The sequence below is a fragment of the Bombyx mandarina genome, chromosome 03 (genome assembly GCF_030267445.1).
Source record: "Bombyx mandarina strain Sakado chromosome 03, ASM3026744v2".
NCBI lineage: Eukaryota > Metazoa > Arthropoda > Insecta > Lepidoptera > Bombycidae > Bombyx > Bombyx mandarina.
This window is the reverse complement of record NC_143210.1, coordinates 4,136,326-4,159,506: the sequence shown is the minus strand read 5'-3', so window position 1 is coordinate 4,159,506 and position 23,181 is coordinate 4,136,326. Positions and strand designations below refer to the sequence as shown.

Below are 23,181 nucleotides of genomic sequence, written 5' to 3'. Positions count from 1 at the left end.
TCAATGGCCAAGAATTATGAGAACTCTAAGCGTACAAAACACATTGATATACGGTTTCATTATATAAAAGACTTGGTTGTCAAAAAGGTGATCAGCATTGAACATATTTGTACCAATGAAAATTTAGCGGATGTTATGACTAAAAGTTTGAGCACAGACAAGTTTTATAAATGCATTAATAAGTTTTTGTGCTAATTCATAATTAGTTAGTTTACTGTTTGTTTAAGTTAGATATAGTTGTGTACTAAATAATAACTGTAAACCAAGTTATCATTTAGGAGGAGTGTTGAGATATAGCACTAGCTGCGTGTCGCCACACTATTAATGTTGACTCGTTACCATAGTTACATTCTCTACTTAATAAGATTGTGTCGTGTGAATAAAAATATAATTTGTGTTAATAAAAAGAGTTTGCTTATTCTTCCATATAAAATCTTAACACATAGAACGCCTCGTTGTACAGGGAAGCGTTGATGGTACAAGACCACGTGGGAGGCCACCAATGCGGTGGACCGACCAAATTAAAACTGCAGTGGGAGGTCCCCTAAATGAGTGCAGTAGAATGGCCTCGAGCAGGGAGAGATGGCATGACATCGTGTATTCATATCGAGCGATAAAATTGTAAAAATTATAATTTGTGTAATTTTTGGTGACAGGATATCTTGTGAGCCTACACGGATAGGTACCGTCTCCTTGTCTATTTCTGTCATATGCGTATCGATTTTAAGGGTGAGGTAGCCGCTATTTAACTGAGACTTAGAACTGATGTGCGGTCTGGTCAGCAGCGGCGGTCATACACTTTGTCGAAGAGGTTGCCATGTCTGTGCCTGTTCATAGTTTTGTCTTCACCATAAGACTAGTCTTTTTGCTCGAAGGACCACTTGAACGGTTGGTTAAATCTTTTGTCGTCTATTTTATATACATATGAGAACGGTCAATTCGTTCCTTGTCGTCTCGTTTGTGTCCGTCTTTTAGGAAGTCGAAAAATATACTGCCTGCAGCTAGTCCCGTACGCCCTCGTTTCATTTCTCTCTTTATTTTTGAACTTTTGTCAAGTGTCTGTCTTAGTCTGCGTCTATGTCTAGTCGCTGTAGGTCTTATATCCTGTCAAAGAGGTTGCACACCACGACAATTAGGTATAATGGTAAGATATTTGTCATAAAAACATTTGATGATAATGAGGCTCCGTCGTGTAACCGCCTCATTTCTATCAACCTTTCTCTGTCGTTCCACTGTTTTGTAGCTGTATAAGAAAAGGAAGCTTTGAAGCTTAAATGTGTAATAAAGGTGGTTTATTACTGGTTTAGTATCTGTGAAAGTGCACAAAAGTGGTAAAATGAAACAAAGCCGCTGGATGTAGCTTCTCGATGGAGGATCCAAAAAGACCACTGAAAACAGTTTCAGTAAATATTTCACTCCATATCATGTCATATCAATTCATTTAATTTCATGCCAATTGATTAGTGTTTCAAATTACTCAACTTCAATTAATTTCACTTCATATTTATCATTTTTCATAAAAAAAGTTTAAAGGATTAGGGTGTATGTTATGAAACCTTTGCATTTCCATTTAGAAGAATAGGTACTACATAGGTACTAGGTACTGTCAAAATGCCTAATATGGCTGCTTTGTGTTCTTCGTGTTTTGTGTCGTTCTTATTGTGAATATTATAAATAAAAACTAACATGAGTCATACCAGGTCGTAAATGAAAGCTGTACTAACGAACGGACCTATCTAAAAATTACGAAAACGCTCGAGCTCTGTGTAGGATTCTCGAAATAAATATGCCAGTGAACAAGTCAACACAAATTAGAGGTAACGAGATCGATAAAAGCAAACGTCGTCATAAAACTGACGACACTGTTGTTGCAACAGCGACAACAAATATCTGTGAAGATACGGTGCAATCCTCAAAATGGAGACCCCAAACGATTACACTGGGAAACCAACAGAATTGATTCTTCAAGGCAACTCTCACTTAATGTCAAGCACCACGAGCAGTCTGGCCGATACGCCTGGTGATTCTGGTGTATTGTGTTTAGATAGTGATGCATCTGAAGCAACTAGTCAGGCCCTCATGACTCATAGTCTTGTTGGAGCAGAGGAACTAACTTGCGATAGTCTTTATGACGCTCCTCCTTCGTGCTCCCAAGACATGATAAAAAGTACTACTAGCAGCATTATGACCCGCAGTGATATTGACAATCAAAATATAGCAGCCTCAGAAGACGTTGTCCCTGAACTTGTAATTGAAACAAAAAAGTTATCACCGTTTGAAAACCTCCCTGATGTAATACTAAAAGCTTTAGAAAGTGAAAAAGGTTGTGTAGAAGAAATCAGAAAACCTGCTCTGAGATCTTGCGAACCAAAGAAATCATTATCAGAGGACATAGTATACAGACGGAGATGTAGAAAAAAGTCACAAAGTGGTCCAAGTTCACAAAAGAAAAGGGTCTCGTTTCATGAGGATATATTGAATAGCACAAAAACAGATAACATACATATTGAGCGTGGCTTCATTTCATATAGACCAGATAGTTCATACTGTGATAGATTTAGGCAAAAGAACAATGCTGCATCTGATAGATTTTCATGGTGTGCATCTGGAGACCAAACACCAAAATATGCAGCAGATGTAGCTCAACAAACTATGTCTGATATTCTTGCATATGGAGATTCAAAAAATGATAGAAGCGGTATATTCGAATACTGTCAAAATGATGAGGCTGAAAAGCAAACTAATAAAGATAAAGACAACAATAATGAACTTAGAACAAGCGGGAAATTATATGGTTGTGATTCTAACAGCTCTGATTCTAATTTTAGTTGTGATTCAGAAACATCTTCCAGTGATTCAACTTCTTCCCATTCAAATAAAACTGAAACCTCTCCAGTGCGTAGGAAGTGTGACAAAACCCAAAAATCATACTCATGTGATGCATTTGAAAATAATGCACATGTTGCATTCATGAGGAAAACCTACTTTTCCGAAGCTGATATTGATCAATCACACAGTAGAATGAAGAAACCGCTTGAGGTTCAGCAAAGCCCAATAGCTGTAAAATCCGTTTTAAAAAAGAAACGTTACATACCTACAAATATTGTTGAAGAGAAGAAACAGAACAATAAAGTTCTAAGCTTACTGGATGCAAACAATATAATAGAGTCATTAAAAAATTTCTACAAAAACTTTCCATTTAATTTTGCTCCTGAAAGAGGTTTGCCAGAAAGTACTTTAGACTTGAACAATGTTGTCGAAGCTATTCCATGTGACATCAATCAGAACAGCAATATTTCCAAAAGCTTAGATTCTGGGTTCCATGTTGACGGGGAAGATGATTTTGTTGAAATAAATCTTAATGGTCAAACTTTGGAACCTGGTAAATCAAAAGATATTCCTGCACAGCCCAAGACTAATGTAACTGGAGTTAAGACACCTAATGGAGGATCACCTCGCCACAAACTAACACTGAATATGAAAAATCAAGATAGAAGATGTAACAAAGGAGATGTCCCAGCATCTCTTAATAAGTACATAGTTAATTGTGAAAGTACTGTGTATGAGCACAAGGGTGTATCTTACAGTTATGTACATGATACGTTCCAGACTGCATTTGATGCACCTAAAGAATATTTTGTACCAATACCTGAGTCGACCCCAGTGAAAGAACCAACTGCAACTACAACAACAACTACAACAAACAAAGATAATTCAAAACATTCTGAAATAGATACATCAAGCAAGACATCCACACCAAAGAGGCAGTTTAATAAGAATGTCCAAGAAGAAACTGAACAAAAGAATGGTATTTCTAAACATTTGTCATCCCCTAAAAGGCAGAATGTGAACAGATATAGTCGTAAATCAGCATCAACTATCCAGAAGTTAACAGATGAAGAGAAAATTCAAGGAAATGTTGAAAACTGCTCCAACACTGACAATTCTACTTTGAAAGGTGCCGAGGATCTGAACGATGAGTTCTTTGATAGTCCTGCAAACCAAAAGCTGCAATGTAACAAATCAGCCTTACTGAATAGATATCTGAAAAATGTTTGTCAAAGGAAAGACCTTGAGCTGAAAATAAAGAACAATAAATTCTTTCAAATTAAACTGTTGTTAGAAAAGCGTTTTCCTAGCATCATAATTCCTTTCAAAGATGTGTCTGAGTCTTTTCACATTTCAGCCGAGAGGATGTCGCGTCTTATAGACAAAGAGGTAATAGAAAACAAAAGATTGTCTGTGAGAATGCTTACAGCAGAAGAACCATCGTACTTTGACAGTTTCGAGGACAATGTCGCCATTGAATGTAACGAGAAATTAAGATTGAAAATATTTACTTATCCCAATGAAACATTGAATAGGGTAAAAATAATTTATCCATAATAATTTAGAAAACTTTCATAAACAACTTTTTAATTACTTGTTATCTTTTAGATGATGAAAGTCCAATCACCTTATTTCATGGATGACGGATCATGGATGCCTCTATTAGTCTTCATAACAGATTACGCATTATATGTGGCCAATGTGAAGCAGAAAGGCACAGAATATGAAATCTTATGTAAATTACCCCATAATGAACTGGATGCTATAGCTGTAAGTTGTTATATTTAATTGACATAATGTTAAATATTTATTTGATTTTCATTGACCAAGTCATAACATATTCTTTATAATTAGACTAAATGACAAATATATTTATCAAAGACATTAAAACCAAGCATGATTTGAAACTAGACTCTGGCACTGTAGTCATGGAAATATTGACAATGTTTCAGTGATAGATAATGAGAGACTATATTGACTGCTTATTTTTAAATGCCTAATTTTATTTGCTAACCAACATTGACAAATAAATATTATGTAACAATTCACAGTTCATTCACAAAAGCTTTCTAATATTATAATATAGACACTACCACAGATTAAAACTTAAACTTAGAAATAAAAAGTTAATGTCTCAATTGTACTGCAAACTTCAAAGACATGAAAAGTCTTTGAAATTGTTCTAATCTCGCAGGCAGGTACCAAATTTTTCTTATTAAATTCGTACTTAAAAATTATTCACGATTGACTTCCACGGTGAAGCAATAAAAATCTAACCCGCAAAATTATAATTCGCGTAATTACTGGTGGTATCTTGTATCTCTTGTAATTACTGGTGGTATCTTAGTCCGTATGGGAGGTAGCACCACCTCGCTATTTCTACTGTGAAGCAGTTATGCGTTTCGGTTTGAAGTGTAGGGCAGTCGTTGTACTGCTAAAACTGAGACTTAGGACTTACGTCTCAAGGTGCGTGGCGGCCGTCTGGTGTAGTGGTAAGTGACATGGTCACTACACAAGGGGGTTGCGGGTTCGAATCCCGCCAGGGGAAGATATTTGTATGATAAATATAAAGTCTTTTCCAGGGTTATGGATGTATATTAAATATATGTGTGTGTATAATAAAAATCTTACATTTATTTCCGTTATCTGGTACCTGTAACACAAGTTCTTTACGAACTTATCACGGGACCAGTTAACGTGGCGTGATTGTTAGTAAATATTTATTTATTATTTATTTATTTATTTATTAATTATTTATTTATTTATTTATTTACGTCGGAGGGCTCCGGTAACCACTTAACACAAGGGCTGTAAGCTTGCCGACCCACCTAAGCAATAATAATAATAATTGATGTTTTTAAACAATTAATTATAGTCACAAAGCAGTGTGGCGATGGGGTTCTGTTATTTTTATTGCATAGACATATAAATTAAGTTATAGCACACCTGTTTAGTAATTGCCAAGGCAGTTGATGTAACACATACCTTATTTCACTAGTAAGTATGTATATCCACTCTTGAAAGGCAAACGTGACTAAGCGACAATGCGTGAACTTTACAGTAAACTAATTTAAAGTTGAAATACCTGAAAAAAATTCCATTTTAATGAATCTAGCTGTAGGATTGAAATGATTTTAATAGATCTAGAAATATAGTTTTTTTTGCGCATCGAATATGGTTATTGCCTATTATTTATGTATAAAGCAGTTATTGTCGCTTAGGCACGTTTGCCTTTCAAGCGTCGATATATACAATTTTAAACCGTTTCAATATATTTTGACAGGTTGGTCCCGAAGCCCATTACATTCAGGTGATTGACATAGCAGGAAACATAGCTTGTTCGGTTGTAACGAGTGAAACTACACTCGGAGCGCGTTTAGCGTCTTCGTTGGAATGGAGCGCTCGTACGTCTCCACTGCGGATACAGCGTCCGCCCGCAATGATCCCGCTCACTTGCCGGGAATTAGCCGCTGCCGTTGCCAGGAAGCGACACGAGAAACGGGCAAGTTTTATTTAATTTATATTATGGTTCATCCTTTTTTTTTTTCGTTTTTTTCCCTACCTAAGCGGATAGCCTTGGGAGGCTATTTCAGCGTAACCTTAACTAGTAGGCGAGCTCGCGGGGCTCGAACCTGACGACGTTGCTAACACGAACTCTAGCAAGAGCCGTGCTTTGCAAAATCTACCACCGGATCGGAAACACTACCCACTGAGAAGATCCGGCGAGAAACTCAGTGGGCTGTGTTTGAGGGTTAATTTACTCGTCGAGCCATTCGTCGCAAGCGACGGGTTCGGCGAGAACGACGACCGGTGCTTGAAGTACCTAAAAGCACCGTTAGTGGATCGGGAGGATCCGAAATGACGTGTTTGGGGCGACGTCGAATGCTTTCCATTCTTTCCGCAGGATCGGGGATGTAGTTACCGGCGGCCACGATGAGAGGGTTCTCGTGTCGTGCCGCTTTGTCGAAGTGGGGTTTATTTTATACATATCATGGTATGGTTCATACATATCAGATGAAAGGCGATTGCATACAGCAGCGATGCGAATGTTACTATGGATGTATGGAGTAACGAGAATGGATAGAATACGGAATGAATATGTTAAGAGGGAAGTCTGAAAGTGGCACCTGTGACAGAGAAGCTAAGTAGTGCGCGTTTGGGATGGTATGGACATGTGATGAGACGAAATGAAAATAAGGTTGGTAAGAGAGTGTTAACTATGAATGTGTAAGGTTATAGAGGAAGAGGTAGAACTAAGAAGAAATGGGTGGTTTGCGTGAAAGACGATATGTGTAAGAGGGGAGTGAGCGAAGAAATGGTATATGATAGAGGAGTATGGAAGGAGAAAACGTTGCACCGATCCCAGGTGACTGGGAGAAGGGCAGGAGAATGGTATGGTCTATACATATCACAACTTTAGATAAGCGGTATAAGAATCAAAAATAAAATAATTAATATAAATGGTGTTTTTTTTTTTTTTGCCCTTTTTCGCTGGATCTTCGCAGTGGGTAGCGTTTTCAATCCAGTGATATATTCATTAAAGCACTGCTCTTGTTAGGATAGATCATAGTAAATTCTTTCAGAATAGCCTCTCAAGTCTACTGGCTTCAACATCAACGCTCTTTAAGAAAAGTTAACTTGAGACTGGAAAGTTTGTATCAGAATTAATGGTAGGATTGTGTTATAGAAAATAAGGGATACTACAGTAGGTGTAAATTTCTAATTAAAAAAAAAAAATTACCTCAATGTAGTCAGTGTGGTGTGTTCTTGATTCAAGTTAAATTTATTTCAATTGAAAGGTCATTAACACGTACTCATTGAAAGTCAAAACACTTTATCTCTAAAAACAAGAAATTAAACAAAACTTTTTTCTTTTTCTTAAAAACTATATAATTACATTATTAATTGTGACTATTATCATGTAAGCCTAATGATGTTTAATATTTATTCGTTGTATATTATTTTATGATTCTTTCTAGAATTTATAATATTCGTGTAATAGGATTCAAAGTTATGCTTATATAAATACACAAGCGAACGTTACGATGCGTTTACGAACTTTCTAAAGATAATTTACTGACCCACCTGATAACTAGACTGTTGGAGATTAACGAACGGCTTTTTTTTTTAAATATAACTCGCTTTTATTTGGACATATTTGGTATGGTTTATAATAATGTTGACACAATACAATATAAACACAATGTGTTAATTATAATTAAATATATAATGGGACACAAACTACATGGTTACCGGTCCTCCAAACTAAGTTGCCTTGTACAATGGGGACCAGAGAGAGACTTATATACAAACTAGCCGTACTTGTCCGCTTCGCTGGGCATTTAAAATTAACATTATTATTTATTGTCATTATTATTAGGGAGTCGAACACTCATATAAATATTAGCCTATCCATTAAATACATGTATTTTCTACATAGATACCAAGTTTCAAGTCAATCGGATGCATGGTTCAGTAGTTATAACGGAACATCCGTAAAAACCACTGTAGATTTATATATTAGTAAAGATTTATAGACGTTTAAATATACGTATATATTAAGATGTATCCCAGTTAATCCCTACCTATTCGCTGGTAGCCTAAGAGGCTATAGGTACCAGCTTCGCGCAGACGGGTGAGTGAGCTCACGGGCTCAACCTGAGATAATTTGATAAAACTGGCCCTAGCAAGATCAGTGTTTTGCAGTATCTACCACCGGATCGGAATCGCGATCCACTGAGAATATCCGGCGAGTCAAACTCAGTGGGTTAACCCAGTAATCTAGGGCGCAAATTACTGCTCCGAGTTTTTATTTATTTTTATTGCTTAGATGGGTGGACGAGCTCACAGCCCACCTGGTGTTAAGTGGTTACTGGAGCCCATAGACATCTACGACGTAAATGCGCCACCCACCTTGAGATATAAGTTCTAAGGTCTCAAGTATAGTTACAACGGCTGCCCCACCCTTCAAATCGAAACGCATTACTGCTTCACGGCAATAATAGGCGGCGTGATGGTACCTACCCGCGCACACTCACAAAAGGTCCTACCACCAGTAAAAAAGTTAGCGTACTATCTCAAATTATGTCGATAACTACAATACATATAATAACAAAAATTTAATTCAAGTTTTATTTCACTTTTCTTCGTTACCAGGTTCCAGAAGTCCTTTTTTACGGTAGAGCGTGTTCAGAAGACGCGTGCGACAGGCTTATAGACGCACCCGGTGCCTTTGCCCCTCCACTCGAAGGGTACCTCATGTGCCGCACTGACAAGAGTCGGCGCTACGAACCATGCTACTTCTTATTAAGGTATTTTTTAAATTATAATTCTTATAAAGCACACTGTTTTGGTACGGGCCGTATGGGCCGGTTGCTGATATAAAGAAAACTTGCGCTTTGTGCTGCAATACGGTTTATTTGAATGTTCGTACACTTGATATTTTATTAATATGATAAACACGTCCGCTCGCGGTGAAAAGTAAAAAGGAAGAGACTGACATCAACAATGTTGCCAGTCATGTAATTTTATTTTCCATGGTGAAATGTTGGAGTTGCCAACACACACGTCATTTTCATTATTGGAAAGCGTTTTATACTTATGTACACTGTATTTGTTTATTGAAGGTACATATATCGCATATATATCTGGATCTATCAATGGAATTTCACGCAAATAAAAACACATCTTCGATATGCCTGAATTATGTATTCGAGGAAAACTTTGAATACGAGGGCTGCACTAAAAGTATCGGGAATGGAATATTTCCACTGTTCCTGTCATATTAAAATCTTTTTAATTGAAAACTCCTTGGTTTTAAAAATCGAATACCATTTATTTATTTAAAAAAAGATTCTCGGTCTTGTCACGAGGTTTTGTCAAACTTGTTTAGTCGTTGAGAAAATGGAATTGACTCGAGAAAATTCAAGAGCGATGATTTATTATGACTTTCGAAGTGGTTTAACACAAAAACAGTGTGTTGACCGGATGATTTCTGCATTTGGTGATGAAGCCCCATCCAAAACCACAATTTATCGCTGGTTTGCTGAGTTTCAACGTGGACGTGTCAAGCTCAGTGATGATCCCCGTCAAGGTCGTCCAAAAACTGCAGTCACCCAAGAAAACGTTGATGCTGTGCGTAAGCTGATTGAGGAAGATCGACATGTGACATACCGCGAAATTCAGGCAACTTTAGACATTGGCATGAGTCAAATACAAATAATTTTGCATGAACAATTAGGTGTAAAAAAGTTGTTTTCCCGATGGATACCGCATTCGCTCTGTGAAGAGCAAAAAGCGGCTCGCCTTACTTGGTGCGTCAGAACTCTCGAAAGATTCCACGCAGGATCCTCAAATGCTGTATACAACATTGTATCAGGTGACGAATCCTGGATATACGCGTACGAACCCGAAACAAAAAACCAGTCACGAGTTTGGGTGTTCGAAAATGAGTTAAAGCCAACAAAAATAGTTCGTTCACGGAGTGTTGCAAAAAAAATGGTGGCCACGTTTGTCTCCAAAACCGGCCATGTTACGACTATTCCTCTTGAGGGACAAAGAACGGTTAATGCAGAACGGTATGCTAGCATTTGTTTGCCACAGGTCGTTTCTGAACTCCGTAAAGAGAACTGCAACCGCCGCATCATCCTCCATCACGACAATGCGAGTTCTCACACCGCGCACAGAACAAAAGAGTTTTTAGAGCAAGAAAACATAGAATTATTAGACCATCCGCCGTACAGCCTCGACCTAAGCCCTAATGATTTCTATACTTTCCCTAAAATAAAGAATAAATTGCGTGGACAAAGATTTTCATCACCTGAAGAAGCTATGGACGCCTACAAAACGGACGTTTTGGAGACCCCAACTTCCGAATGGAATGGTTGCTTCAATGATTGGTTCCATCGTATGGAAAAATGCGTCAAATTTCGCGGAGAATACTTCGAAAACCAATAAATACATTTTTAAATAGTAATGTTGTGTCACTTCGTTAATTCCCAAAATTTTCAGTGCCGCCTATGTATATATTATATATTTAATTATATATAATGTTAACTTAAAACTTTATATGAACCAATACACTTTGAATATATATTATATATTTGATTATATCTAATGTTAATTTGAACCTTTCTGCATAGGACATTTGGTGCGGACAGTTGTTGTCGCTAAGTTAGGTGATTCAGCTCGCTTAATTCATGTTAATAAATATATACACCGAAGTATGTAAACGTAACTAGTGATATCGAAGATAAAAAAAGATAAAAAAAAAAACTTTTAAAACCGATTTTTAACTAAACCAAAGTTACAGAATGAAAGGAAACGGTCAAGATGTATTTCACTGACATAAAGAACAAAAATAACGCACTCTATGTTATAGGGTAGAACTGTAGTTCTATTAACCCATTTGTCGCATTGCAAGCATTTGTCGTTGAAATGGTCGATGTATCTCTGCTCTGCAAAATATACCAAATCTTCCAACCAAGTCTTCAAATCATCCGGAAATAATATAACCTAACCTAATAACATAACCTATAATATAATACCTATAATAACATAACCTAATGTGTTCCTTGAAGACTACCATAATGAATGATGAAATCGTGTAATTGTGTGTGTAATATTTTCTTTATTGATAATGCATTTTTAATGCATAATAAAAAAAAAATTAGAATTCTGCACTTGTTATGTATATTCTCTATAAGTGTGGGAATTTTTGTACTCCTCCGTAAGCGCAATTTTCGTAAAAAGGGGTACAAAAATAAGAAACCCAAACTATGGTCTCTCTTTGGAAGTGGCAAGTCTGGATAGAGGAACGATGATCTTTTTTTTTTTTTTTTTATTGCCTTTGTAGGCAGACGGGCATACGGCCCACCTGATGGTGAGTAGTTACCGTCGCCCATGGACTTCAGCAATGCAAGGGGCAGAGCCAAGCCGCTGCCTACCGCAGATCTACTTGATCTACTTGGATGCTTCAATATATTTGCAATAGTATGGGTAAATTTCAGAGCTGGGGTGCTACAGTGGGGTCCTCACAGTCCAGACGGCCTCACGCCGCTCCCGCACAGCATCGCTCTCCGCACCGCCGTGGGAGTGAGGCGGCACGTGGACGCGACCCGCAGACCGCACTGCTTCGAAGTAGCACTCGAGTCCTCTCGACTCCTACTGGCCGCACCCGATGACGCGACTGCTTCTAACTGGCTGCAGTCTCTGTTGCTACATGCCGCTCAGGTATTTTTTAATGGATTTTATGACCTGGTAACTAAGACCTTTAAGTCTAATTTTAATGATAACTTTTTATATGAAAAATGATGTGAAATAAATAAAGATGATTATTATGAAACATGGCATGAAATGAAATGAAATCGAAATGAAATGAGATGATATGGGATGAAGTATAATCTCAGTAAAATGGTGGATATTTACTCAGGCTTTTTCAGTTGACTTTATGGAGGATCCCGAGAAGTTACGTTCAGCGGCTTTGTTTCATTTTCCCACATTTGTGCACTTTCACAGATACTAAACAGTTAATAAACCATCGTTATTACACATTTAAACCTGAAGAAACACTAATTAGACAAAATAAAACAAATCACACAACTTTACTCCTCGCGTTCCCGCCAAAAAATCTGAGCTCAGGTAAACAAACAAAAGAAAATATATTTTTTTTCAATGTTGCTACCCATACAACATAACAAAAAAAATTTCAATGGGGCAACACTTCGAGTCTGTCTGTTTTTGTTTGCCCGTGTAGGCAAACGAGCATAGGGCCCACCTCATAGTGAATGGTTACCGTCGCCCATGGACTTCAGCAATGCCAGCCAAGCCGCTGCGTACCGGAGTTTAGATGTTCTTAATCAGAGCTTGAATGCTTTATTGCCTATTGTATTACATAGTAAACGTAATAATAATTACAGGCCTTAGAAGAGAAAGACGGCTACAAAAAATCGGATCGCGAGACAAGCGTACCACCGGCAGGTTGTACGGTGCTGGTCACACCTCATGAAGTGCTCAGCCTGAGGGAGACATTAGACATGGCTTTCGTAGCCGGAGCCTCGGGGTACCTGAAGGATAGGGGGTCGGATGCTCTGCTGAAAGGTAATTGGACGTTGCTTTAATTTTTTTTAAACGAACACGACGATTAACGAATGTTCTTCTTCTTTTTCTTCTTTAGTTTTTGGCTTCGGCACGGTTTGTGCATTAGCCAGCGTCAAGTAATAAGATTTTTATTATTCGCCATTTTAATTATTTACAGTTTATAAATAATAATAAACTAAGAAAACTTAATCAATTGTCATGAAATTAAATGGAAAATGAGATGAGATGATATGGGGTGAAATATAATCTCAGGAAAATGGTGGTCATTTACTGAGATTTTTTCAGTGGAGGATCCCGAGAAGTTATGTTCAGCAGCTTTGTTTTATTTTCCCACATTTGTGCACTTTCACAGATACTAAACCGTTAATAAGCCACCGTTATTACACATTTAAACCCGAAGCAACACTAAATAGACAAAATAAAACAAATCACACAACTTCACTCCTCGCGTTCTCGCCAAAAAGTCCGATTAATGAGTGTTACCAAAATCACAGTGTTGCCATATATGTCTGCAGCAGCACTCTGGACAGTGTTTTAGTGTCTATTTCTTCTTCTGTTTGTATTTTTTTTAATTCCTTCCTGAGGTTTGTCACAACGACCTGCAGACATGATAAGCACTAAGATGCTTGTATTCATACTTAAATGTCTTTTTTGTTGTTTTTAGAATACATCGAAGAAATGCGAACCGACATCGAGATATTAGCGTGCGGATCGATAAAAAATTTGACTTCATTTAAAATTCCCGATACAGATGAAAATTGGTGTTGCCTGGTAATAAATTGTTCTACTATTATCTACTTTTAGAGTTTAGTGACTTTGATTAGCGTATCGCGAGCTCCGGATTCGATTTCTTCTTACCGGTAAAAATATGAATACTTGCAGATATGGTGTCACTCTTCAGGGAGGGAAACACGGTTTCGGTCATGATCTGAGTATCAACTCCCGAGTAGTGCTTAAATCGACTGCTACCAAAAACATTTTGAAGTCTAGAAAAGTTACAGAGAGAATGAACTACACCATAAAATCATACCTAAATTATTTATGCGTTAATCAAATTTTTCTACGTATTACGAATTGAAAAAAGGAATATGTAAATGACATGCAATTTCCCGCCAAAACTTTTTTTAATAATTGAATGTGTTTTAACTTTTTCAAAATATGTAACATTCGAAATTCAAATGTTTACGAGCGAACACGAAACGGGAAACTTTCAATTTGCCTCCATATACTATAAGATTTTTTTTACTCTTAACGAAATCGCGTCAAAAAATAAAGAAAGTACGTTGTGTACGCGTCGGACTACGTCTTGTGATTATAAGTTCAACTAATTCGAATTTGATATTGTTATCAGGAGTGGAGCGTTTGTGAGGCGAGGGAAAGGGGTGCGGGGCTGGCGCTAGTGATGGCGAGCAGCAACGAACTCGAGCGGTTCATAGCTGCCGTCGAACAGGCATTCTGCGCACTCACCGTAAGTGTTTTAACCCTCACCGGCGCACGGTCGAAGGAAAATAACCTCTCCGAAATAACCACAAGAGTCATTATCGAATACTACTCATCTATATAATACTAGCTGACCCGGCAGACTTCGTAGTGCCTCAACCGATAAATAAAAGACTTAAACTTTTGTATAAAATAAACTTAAAACAAACAAAAGCAATCCGTCCGACGGGGGACACATCGAAGGAAAAACAAAATCGTTATTTTTATTTCATTCCGAGCATTTTCATTAGATATGAATTCAATTGAATTTTATTAAAAACTAGCTGACCCGGCAGACTTCGTAGTGCCTCAATCGATAAATAAAAGACCTAAACTTTTGGACAACAAACAAAAGGAATCTGTCCGACGGGGGACACATCGAAGGAAAAACAAAATCGTTATTTTTATTTCATTCCGAGCATTTTCATATCTATTTACCTTTTAACCCATCTCTGAACTTCACAAATAATTCAAGACCAAAATTAGCCAAATCGGTCCAGCCGTTCTCGAGTTTTAGCGAGACTAACGAACAGCAATTTATTTTTATTTATATTGATTAAAGATTAATACGTGAAGCAAAAAAAAATCCCGCTTTTTTTTTTTTTAAATATATGTAATATATTTTTTTTACATATGTATAATACAGGTTCACAAACGCCTCCCTCCAGGTTCTTAATACATGTTTATTATATTCCTTTATATAATAAACGTGTAATAAAAACCTGATATTATATTTTATTCGTTAATTACTCATAATAGAGCTTGTTATAAGCACGTGAAGGCTGGGAAAGCGGTTATACAATGGAATATTCGGCCTCATGTCTCAAGGGCCCATTCATGTTCTTCAAGCTCCTGTAGCGCCAGGTGTCCCCTACCACGAGTTCGTCTGCATAAACCAATGATCTATTTTAATGTTTTTGTCGTGTTTGGAAGTAGTGTAGCGGTAGTACCGATATTCTGTCTAACGTCCCGTTCTAATACACCTTATGTTTAATTCTTTGAACAGTGCGAGCCTTTCCCTCTGACCGTGGTCGAAGCCACGAAGTCATCTTGCAGCACCACACACACGAAATACGAAGCCGCCTGGTCACACATGCTGCCCTCACAGCAGTAATTCTGAAAAAGGAAAATAATATCAGCAAGGAAAATCGACCCAAAACGTCGACTTTTGGTGTAAGTAAGTTAAAATAGGAAAACAAAACACTGTATTGTTATATTTGTCTTTACAGTTATAAAACAAATTGCGAACGGTTGCGGAATTAAGGACTTAAAATATCTGTTTGTTGAAATTCAATTTAAAAGGAATGTGTATACATTACGTACACATGCGTACGCGTCCGTGGAAATTACGTATGCGCCCGTACTTATAAAGTCGACAGGTTTGTATTCACTAGTTACTTATAGTAAAAGTAATGAGTGTGTTTAACATCTGATCAACAAAGTGAATATTTTAAAGATGGTTAATGATAGATTTATTGTAATTTGCGCAAAAAAATAATCTTGATACAGAAATAAAAATTTATTAATCATGTATTAATTTTTAAACATTTAAGACATTCGTCGGATTTCGATTGGTCAAATATATTTTACTTAGCTTGATATTTTAGTCGAATCCTTTGTATTAACTAGGTGCTGCATTCTGTAACATGTACTAGCCACAAGAGTGATACTCATAGTATATAATAGTCAAATGTTATTTAACTATATACCAATCTTTAGCAGCTACTTTTTAATACGAATTGAAAATTGTTTGATCTCGTTTCTTACATTTCTGCGATTCATTTTCATGAAATTTTACAAGATATTCAAATTTAACTGTTATATTATCACAATATGAAGATATATTATGGTTATTTCGCTGCGATATGCCTGAAGATTCCTGTTATGAAGATAAATAACACTGTTGGTCCTTAAAACGGAATTAAATAAAATTATTTATTATATTATTCGCTCCTATAATGAATAAATGCTTGCCAATGACAAAATACACATTAAAATTATTAATAAGTATTTAATGATATTTACAAAAAGTATATTCTGTATTAGAATTAATTTTTTTTAGTAGTTTGATTCTCGTCTTTATATTCACGTAAATAATCCAAACGAAGGAAATAAAGGCGGTTTTTTTTGCTTATTCTCTACTGTATATATCATAATATATAGTAGATCATATTATTCAGTCAAGCAACAAAAACAACATCAACATCTTTTTGGAACATTTCCAATAAATTTCTGAACATACACGATATTCACATTAGCACTATATATGACGGTGCGTCATGTTGTTGCTTCGTGTAAACAATGTTAATATGCTATTAGGTGATTTAGATGCTTTATAGAATTATTGTTACGTAGACATTATAGTTTTTTAAGATTCGGTATCTGTTTTGTTTTATCGATATTCGAATCGATACAAAACCCGATACATGAATAAATCGTAACGTACAATTACAAGTCCCTTATCGAATATAGTAATGAAGATAATTATAACTCGTCAAAAAGTGCTTAATAAAAATATGTATAAAATAAAACGACAATTGCTTTCGAATTAAAATTACTTGTGTGGTCTATCTCGAACTCAGTACTTACAAGAATTGTATTAATAAAGTAATGATTCCACGTTTAACATTATAACAACAAAGCAATAAGTAGTCGTACTTAAGTAATTATTCAGATGAATTATTTATTAATCAAATACGATATTATGAATATATATTATAGATGATTGTTCGTGTGTAATTAAAATCGACCACAAATACAAGTATTTACTCAAAAAAATATAGTAACCCTATCTATCAATCTCCCTTCCTTATGATATGATATTATATTCGATTATATTTCTTAGTATTTAATCGATTGTTTCGAAATATTTAGTAATCATAATGGAGTGTATTATAGTATTATGATGACATGTAATCAAATAGATTTTTTTTTTTTGTTTTCATAACTTTGTAGATGTAAATGTAATACTATTGAGAGAAGATTCTGGAAGCTTCGCTCGGTGTGTCCGTAAGTAAAGAAACGCGCTATTCTGAAACTTGGTTAAACGAGTGTCAATATCAATTCAAAACGTATAAAATCGATGAGATTAATCATATCGTTTTGCAAGTTTCGTAGAATAAGGATGCCGTGGCCGACTTCAACGTAGATAGGTAGTTTTGTACGCGAAAAGAGGTGTTTTTGGCTTTGTTTTTTTTTTTTGTGAACCTTGAGTGGCTTTATTGTTTTAAAGCTAATTTTAATGGTTTGTTTAAAAAGGAAAAAAATCGTTATTTCGAATAAAATTTTGTGGAGTCTTGTTTGTTGGATATATTGTCTAAGTCTTTTTTATTCAATCGTATAGTTTCTTGATTATATTTTTTTAAATGTCACAAATTATTTTGTATATGATTTAAATGAATATGGTTGTCTCGTTTCGTTACCAAATAAATTATATCGATTAACAATATCTGTTTGTATTTGTATATATATATATAGGCCAATGTACTGAGGTCGTGTGATATTAATGTATATTTAGAGTAGTTTGTATCTCAGTGATGAAATGTAATTGCATAATTCCATTCAATTAATTTATTCATTATGATTAAAATCAAATTTAGCAAATTTTCAATAATTTAAATGTAAGTTTTTTTTTTTAATGATAAACGCTTTTGTTAAATATTATAATCGATTTTTTTTCTCTATACATCGATAATTTAGATCACGCGCTTGCAATCGATAAAATTTTGCGCCTTTACTATGATTTACTATCTGTGATTTGTTTGTAGCTATTAAGTTTGTTGTTTATGCATAATTAAAAAATAAAATGTTTAGAATATTATTTTTGGGTCTTTGCAGTTAGTTAGCAATCAGTGAAAATGTGTTCTTAAAATTTTATCTCGTTAAATTTTTTTTCAATAAAACTGACATAATATAACTAGATGAAATTATATGACAAATTCATACAGTGGATAAACGTTCTTACTACATAGTGATGAACATTATTATCTGACTGTGATTGACCTAATTCTTTATTATCTGAATCCCTATCAAACGAAATTAGGCCGCAATTAAGAACTTAATAAAATAATTTCCGAACATTGATCTCTAATTGGAATCATTCATAAAATGTCACGTACTTTATTAGCTTTCTGACATTAAAACTTTTTGAAACTGGCAACATTTTGCGATTATTTTCCCAAAGACCAAAAACGTATTTAATTGGCTATGACGTATTGTTGTTAAGTTATATTTTTCTTGTTGTCTCATGCATCACGCTGTTAGATATTACGAAGTATTAGATAAGAACAATAATTAATGTTTGTATTCGCATTAAATACATAGATCTGTTTTAGATTCGATGCGTATTTAACCTTACACATGATTATCCATCCAATATTGTATTTAATATAATTTTTTCAGATGTGGATTGTTGGTTAATATTTCAAGATTCTTATATCTCTGTCTGTTCGCACTCATACCCTATAAATATAATGCATGTTTTTATTAATCATTCAACAGGTAATAGGAAACCATTTGTCCTTTATTGTCCATATTGTCTTTGGTAATAAAAATACTGTGTGGTAGGTTTTAGTACTATGCCGAAAACTTTACAGAGCTCTCAAAATGTTTCAATTGTATTGAACGAACAACGAATTCATAGAAGACGAATATAGACAAAGGTTTTGCTGTATTCCTGATATTGACTGACATGTCAATGAATTCCGGCAACCACTCGCCTTCAACTAGAACGTGTAATCGCAAGCTTTTGAAAAAAAAAAAACGATTCGGATTGGACAAAGAATAATTTGAACATGTTGTTCAAAAAAAGATTACAACAATGGAAACATAAAGTTCAAGGTAATTAGTTTTGATACACTAGGTACAATTGAGACTTCACGCATTAGTTTGGATACGCTAGGTACAATTGAGACTTCACGCTTTCACACCTATTGGCTCCAGGAATTACTTTTCACTAAGTAGCCGTCAACTAGCTTTCCAATTTACACAATAAATAAAAAATAACTAAATTACACACAAGCAAACACTTGTAAAGTATATATCAATTGAATATAAGACATGAGTTAAGCGTTTTTATAATTTTCAAATTGTATCTCTAATCTGTTTATTTATCACTCATAATAAATAAAAATATATTTTTATTCGACATTTATTACAGTATATGTATTGTTAATCAAAAGAAAATAATATGTATCTTCAATGTCTTCCCTTATTATTATGTAGTATAATAATATTATCACAGAATCTTGTTCATACTCTGAAGCGTTAATGAGGGAATTTATAAACCTTATTTGCAAAGATTAAGGATTATTATCCAATGACCCACGTCTGAAAAATTATGTTTTCTACAGTATAAACATTGTAGGCTGTACATTTAAATACTCCCGATTTATGTAAATGTTGGCTTAAATATTTATGGCCAAGATTATAGATATTGTTCTCAAAATATAGTTAGGATATATTGAATTATGCTTCATTATACTGTTCACATAAAGAAAAATAAATAAATAGTAAAAGCTGTTGTTTTTTATTTTAAATTTTTTAAGGAAATAAAAGTAATAGTAATAAGTATTTGTAAGTAAGCGATGAAACTATTGCAAATGAAGACAGAGCGAAAGCGAGATAGAGAATATGACCTTTCATACATCAATTTAATAACAAAAATTGGTATAATGGGTGATTGGATCTCTAAGAGCAATCTGTCCAAGGTAACCATCAGAGGACAAGAATCGTAGACAAATGAATTAAATATGGCGTATATGCCGTATATGCTAGGTAACTGGTGGTAGGATCACTTGTGAGTCCGCACGGGTAGGTACCGCCACCCTGCCTATTTCTGCCGTGAAGCAGTAATGCGTTTCGGTTTGAAAGGTGGGGCAGACGTTGTAACTATATTGAGACCTTAGAACTTATATCTCAAAGGTGGGTGGCGCATTTACGTTGTAAATATCTATGGGCTCCAGTAACCACTTAACACTAGGTGGGCTGTGAGCTCGTCCACCCATCTAAGCAATAAAAAAAATGCTTCCAGCCGAAACTGCTTCGCGACCGCAATAAGCAAGATGTTGGAAGCCTACTCGCACGGGATTCTAATACTCCCTAGCATCAGGGTTTACTCAATGGTCAGAATTAGGCCATAATAAGTCCATAACCACACCTAAAGATTTAGAAACATATGCATTACTTACATGTTTTCTTTATTGTTCTTGATATTTTACAAAATAAAATAAAATAATTTATATTAGCTATTTTTTATTGACAAGCCCCGTCAAAAGCTACCAAAAAAAAAGAATGAAATTGACTGATAAACAGCAGCAACTGTTCCTTAACTGTTTTTCTATTTATTGTCATATAGAGATATCGATTTAGTTAACAATTACTTAGCTAGGGTCGCAATTTATTCCTGATTCGGAAATGGTTTGTTTTAACTACTTATCTATGGCCCAAAAAGACAAAACAGTATATGCAGTAGACCTATACTTATATGACAGATAAGGACACTCAGACTGTAACTACATATTATTATGTATTAGGTGCCTACCCTGGCCCACATACAGACATCACAATGTGAATTCTGCAGCCCAATCCGAGATAAGCTTAAAGTCTCAATTTCTTTCTTACAGCTGTGTTACTATTGGAGCTAATAGCACACTGACAGAAACACGCAAAATTTTAGTAAACTAAATGCTATCTAGTGCGCAATTAGGGCTTTTAATAGTTGCTCTCACTAAGCAGACTCGAAAATCAAGAAAGAATATTCACCCTTAGCGTCAATAAACTCACTACTGACTTCCAATTGACTTAAGGTCTTCGCATATACCTAGTCAGGTCATAAATTCTGTCACATGTTTAATGTAAAATAATTGAAACAAGTTTATTCATTATGTAACCATTCATATACCAAAATGAACTTAACAAAACATAGATTCTTGTGACACTAAAGTTTATTCAAAATGACCTCCGTGATTTTGAATACAGGCCTTCAATCTGCGCGGCCAGTCGTCTATCGCAGCACGAACGAGGTCCATGTCAATATCGGCGGCTGCCTTAATCAAGGATGTCTTGAGTGACTCCAAATTGGGATGAGGCTTTGAGCACGCCTTTTCCTCCAAGTGTTGCCATATCTTGTAATCTAACGGATTCAAATCTGGACTGGAGGAGGGCCAGTCTTCGTGCCGGATGAAGTCGATTTCACGCGCCGCCAGCCAGTCTTGTGTGCTCTTCGCTCTATGAGCTGGCGCCGAATCTTGTTGGAATACCTAGTGCCTGTTATTGAACATGGTATGAGAAACAGGTTCCACAAGGTTCGTCAGGACTGTATTTTGATACACAACTGCATTCGTTTTTACACCTTTCTCACAAAAATGTACCTCTGTTAAGCCCCAATAAGAAACTCCCAACCATAACATGAGCGAGGATGGAAAATGACCTCGTTGGACACGCGGAATACGGTTGCTCGCTTCTTCACTACTGTGTGCGTACAACTTATAATTTTGTTTGTTGTAGCTAGCTCTCTTCTACGGTAAAAATTTTTTCATCCGAAAAAAGAATTTCCCGATATTTTTTTCCCGCGTACCGCTGCAACAAAGCGCGGCATCTCTTCAGTCTCAGGTCCATTAGACGAGCATTCAAACGATTTCCTGTTTTTCTTCGATATGCCCGAAGCCCTAAGTCTTCATTTAACACCCTTTTCACCATGGTTCTGCTTAACCCCATCTGAAGGGCCAACAGTTTCTGCTTACGTTTGGGATTTCTTTGAATTCGCGCCTTCACAGCTTTTATCACTGCTGGAGTCCTAACAGACCGAGGGCGACCACTTCTTGACCTGTCATCTACACTAGAGGCTTCATTGTATCGTTTGATGGTACGATAAACGAATCTTTTGGTTCTATTCAAATTTTTCAGTATGTTAAAAATTTGAATTGGCGCGTAACCGCAACGATGCAACGCAATAGCTGCAACACGGTCTTCTTTAAGCGTCCACTCCATATTTAAAAATGAGTAAAATTCTAAAAGTATACATTTTTATTTTCATGAACAATCCGAAATTCGAATTCAATAAACTTTTTTGTGGCCAGCATTCTAAAAGAAAAGTTTTTACTGTGTGACAATACTTATGACCTGACTAGTTATTATGGCCCGTTCGATGAAATTTTCATCATCATGACAACGTTTATGAAGATAATTTTAATGTGCTAGTGGGACACAATCTCAATGATAATCTCGCCTGCTCGTATTTCAGATAATAATATTCTCTTTGTATAAAATTATCCCAATGACACAATAAAGACACTATGCAGGCACCTCATTCGGATCATTACCATACGGTAGCTTGGGAGCAGTAAGGAGAGAAAAGAAATTCTAAATTTTTCTAGTAAATTCTAGCGCAACATGCAAAACATTCTTCTTTGTTTTTTTTTACAAATATTGTGCAATTCTGTTTACGAACATTCCTACAATCAAGACCGGTTTAATGGAACGAGATTTTAAAGGATTTTCTCGAACGAACGGAGCCAGTTGTTTCATTACCATAATGTTTATGCTATACACTCTATATTGATATGTAAACATATCTCACAGATGCATAAGGTTTTTTTATTGCTTAGATGGGTGGACGAGCTCACAGTCCACCTGGTGTAAAGTGGTTACTAGAGCCCATAGACCTCTATAACGTAAATACGCCACCCACCTTGAGATATAAGTTCTAAGGTCTCATTATAGTTACAACGGCTGCCCCACCCTTCAAACCGAAACGCATTATTGCTTCACGGCAGA

General features: G+C 35.7%; 1 protein-coding gene across 1 annotated transcript; it reads left to right on the top strand.

Moving 5' to 3' along the window:
* Positions 1-1,599: 1,599 nt before the first annotated feature.
* Positions 1,600-19,924, top strand: prd1 (pleckstrin homology domain-containing protein pruning defect 1). Its single transcript, XM_028184653.2, has 9 exons — positions 1,600-4,365; positions 4,438-4,599; positions 6,113-6,331; positions 8,986-9,140; positions 11,838-12,060; positions 12,747-12,927; positions 13,592-13,698; positions 14,279-14,395; positions 15,413-19,924. The coding sequence occupies exons 1-9, from the start codon at positions 1,918-1,920 to the stop codon at positions 15,518-15,520; spliced, it is 3,720 nt and encodes a 1,239-aa protein (XP_028040454.2). The 5' UTR covers positions 1,600-1,917; the 3' UTR covers positions 15,521-19,924.
* The last annotated feature ends 3,257 nt before the right edge of the window (positions 19,925-23,181 follow it).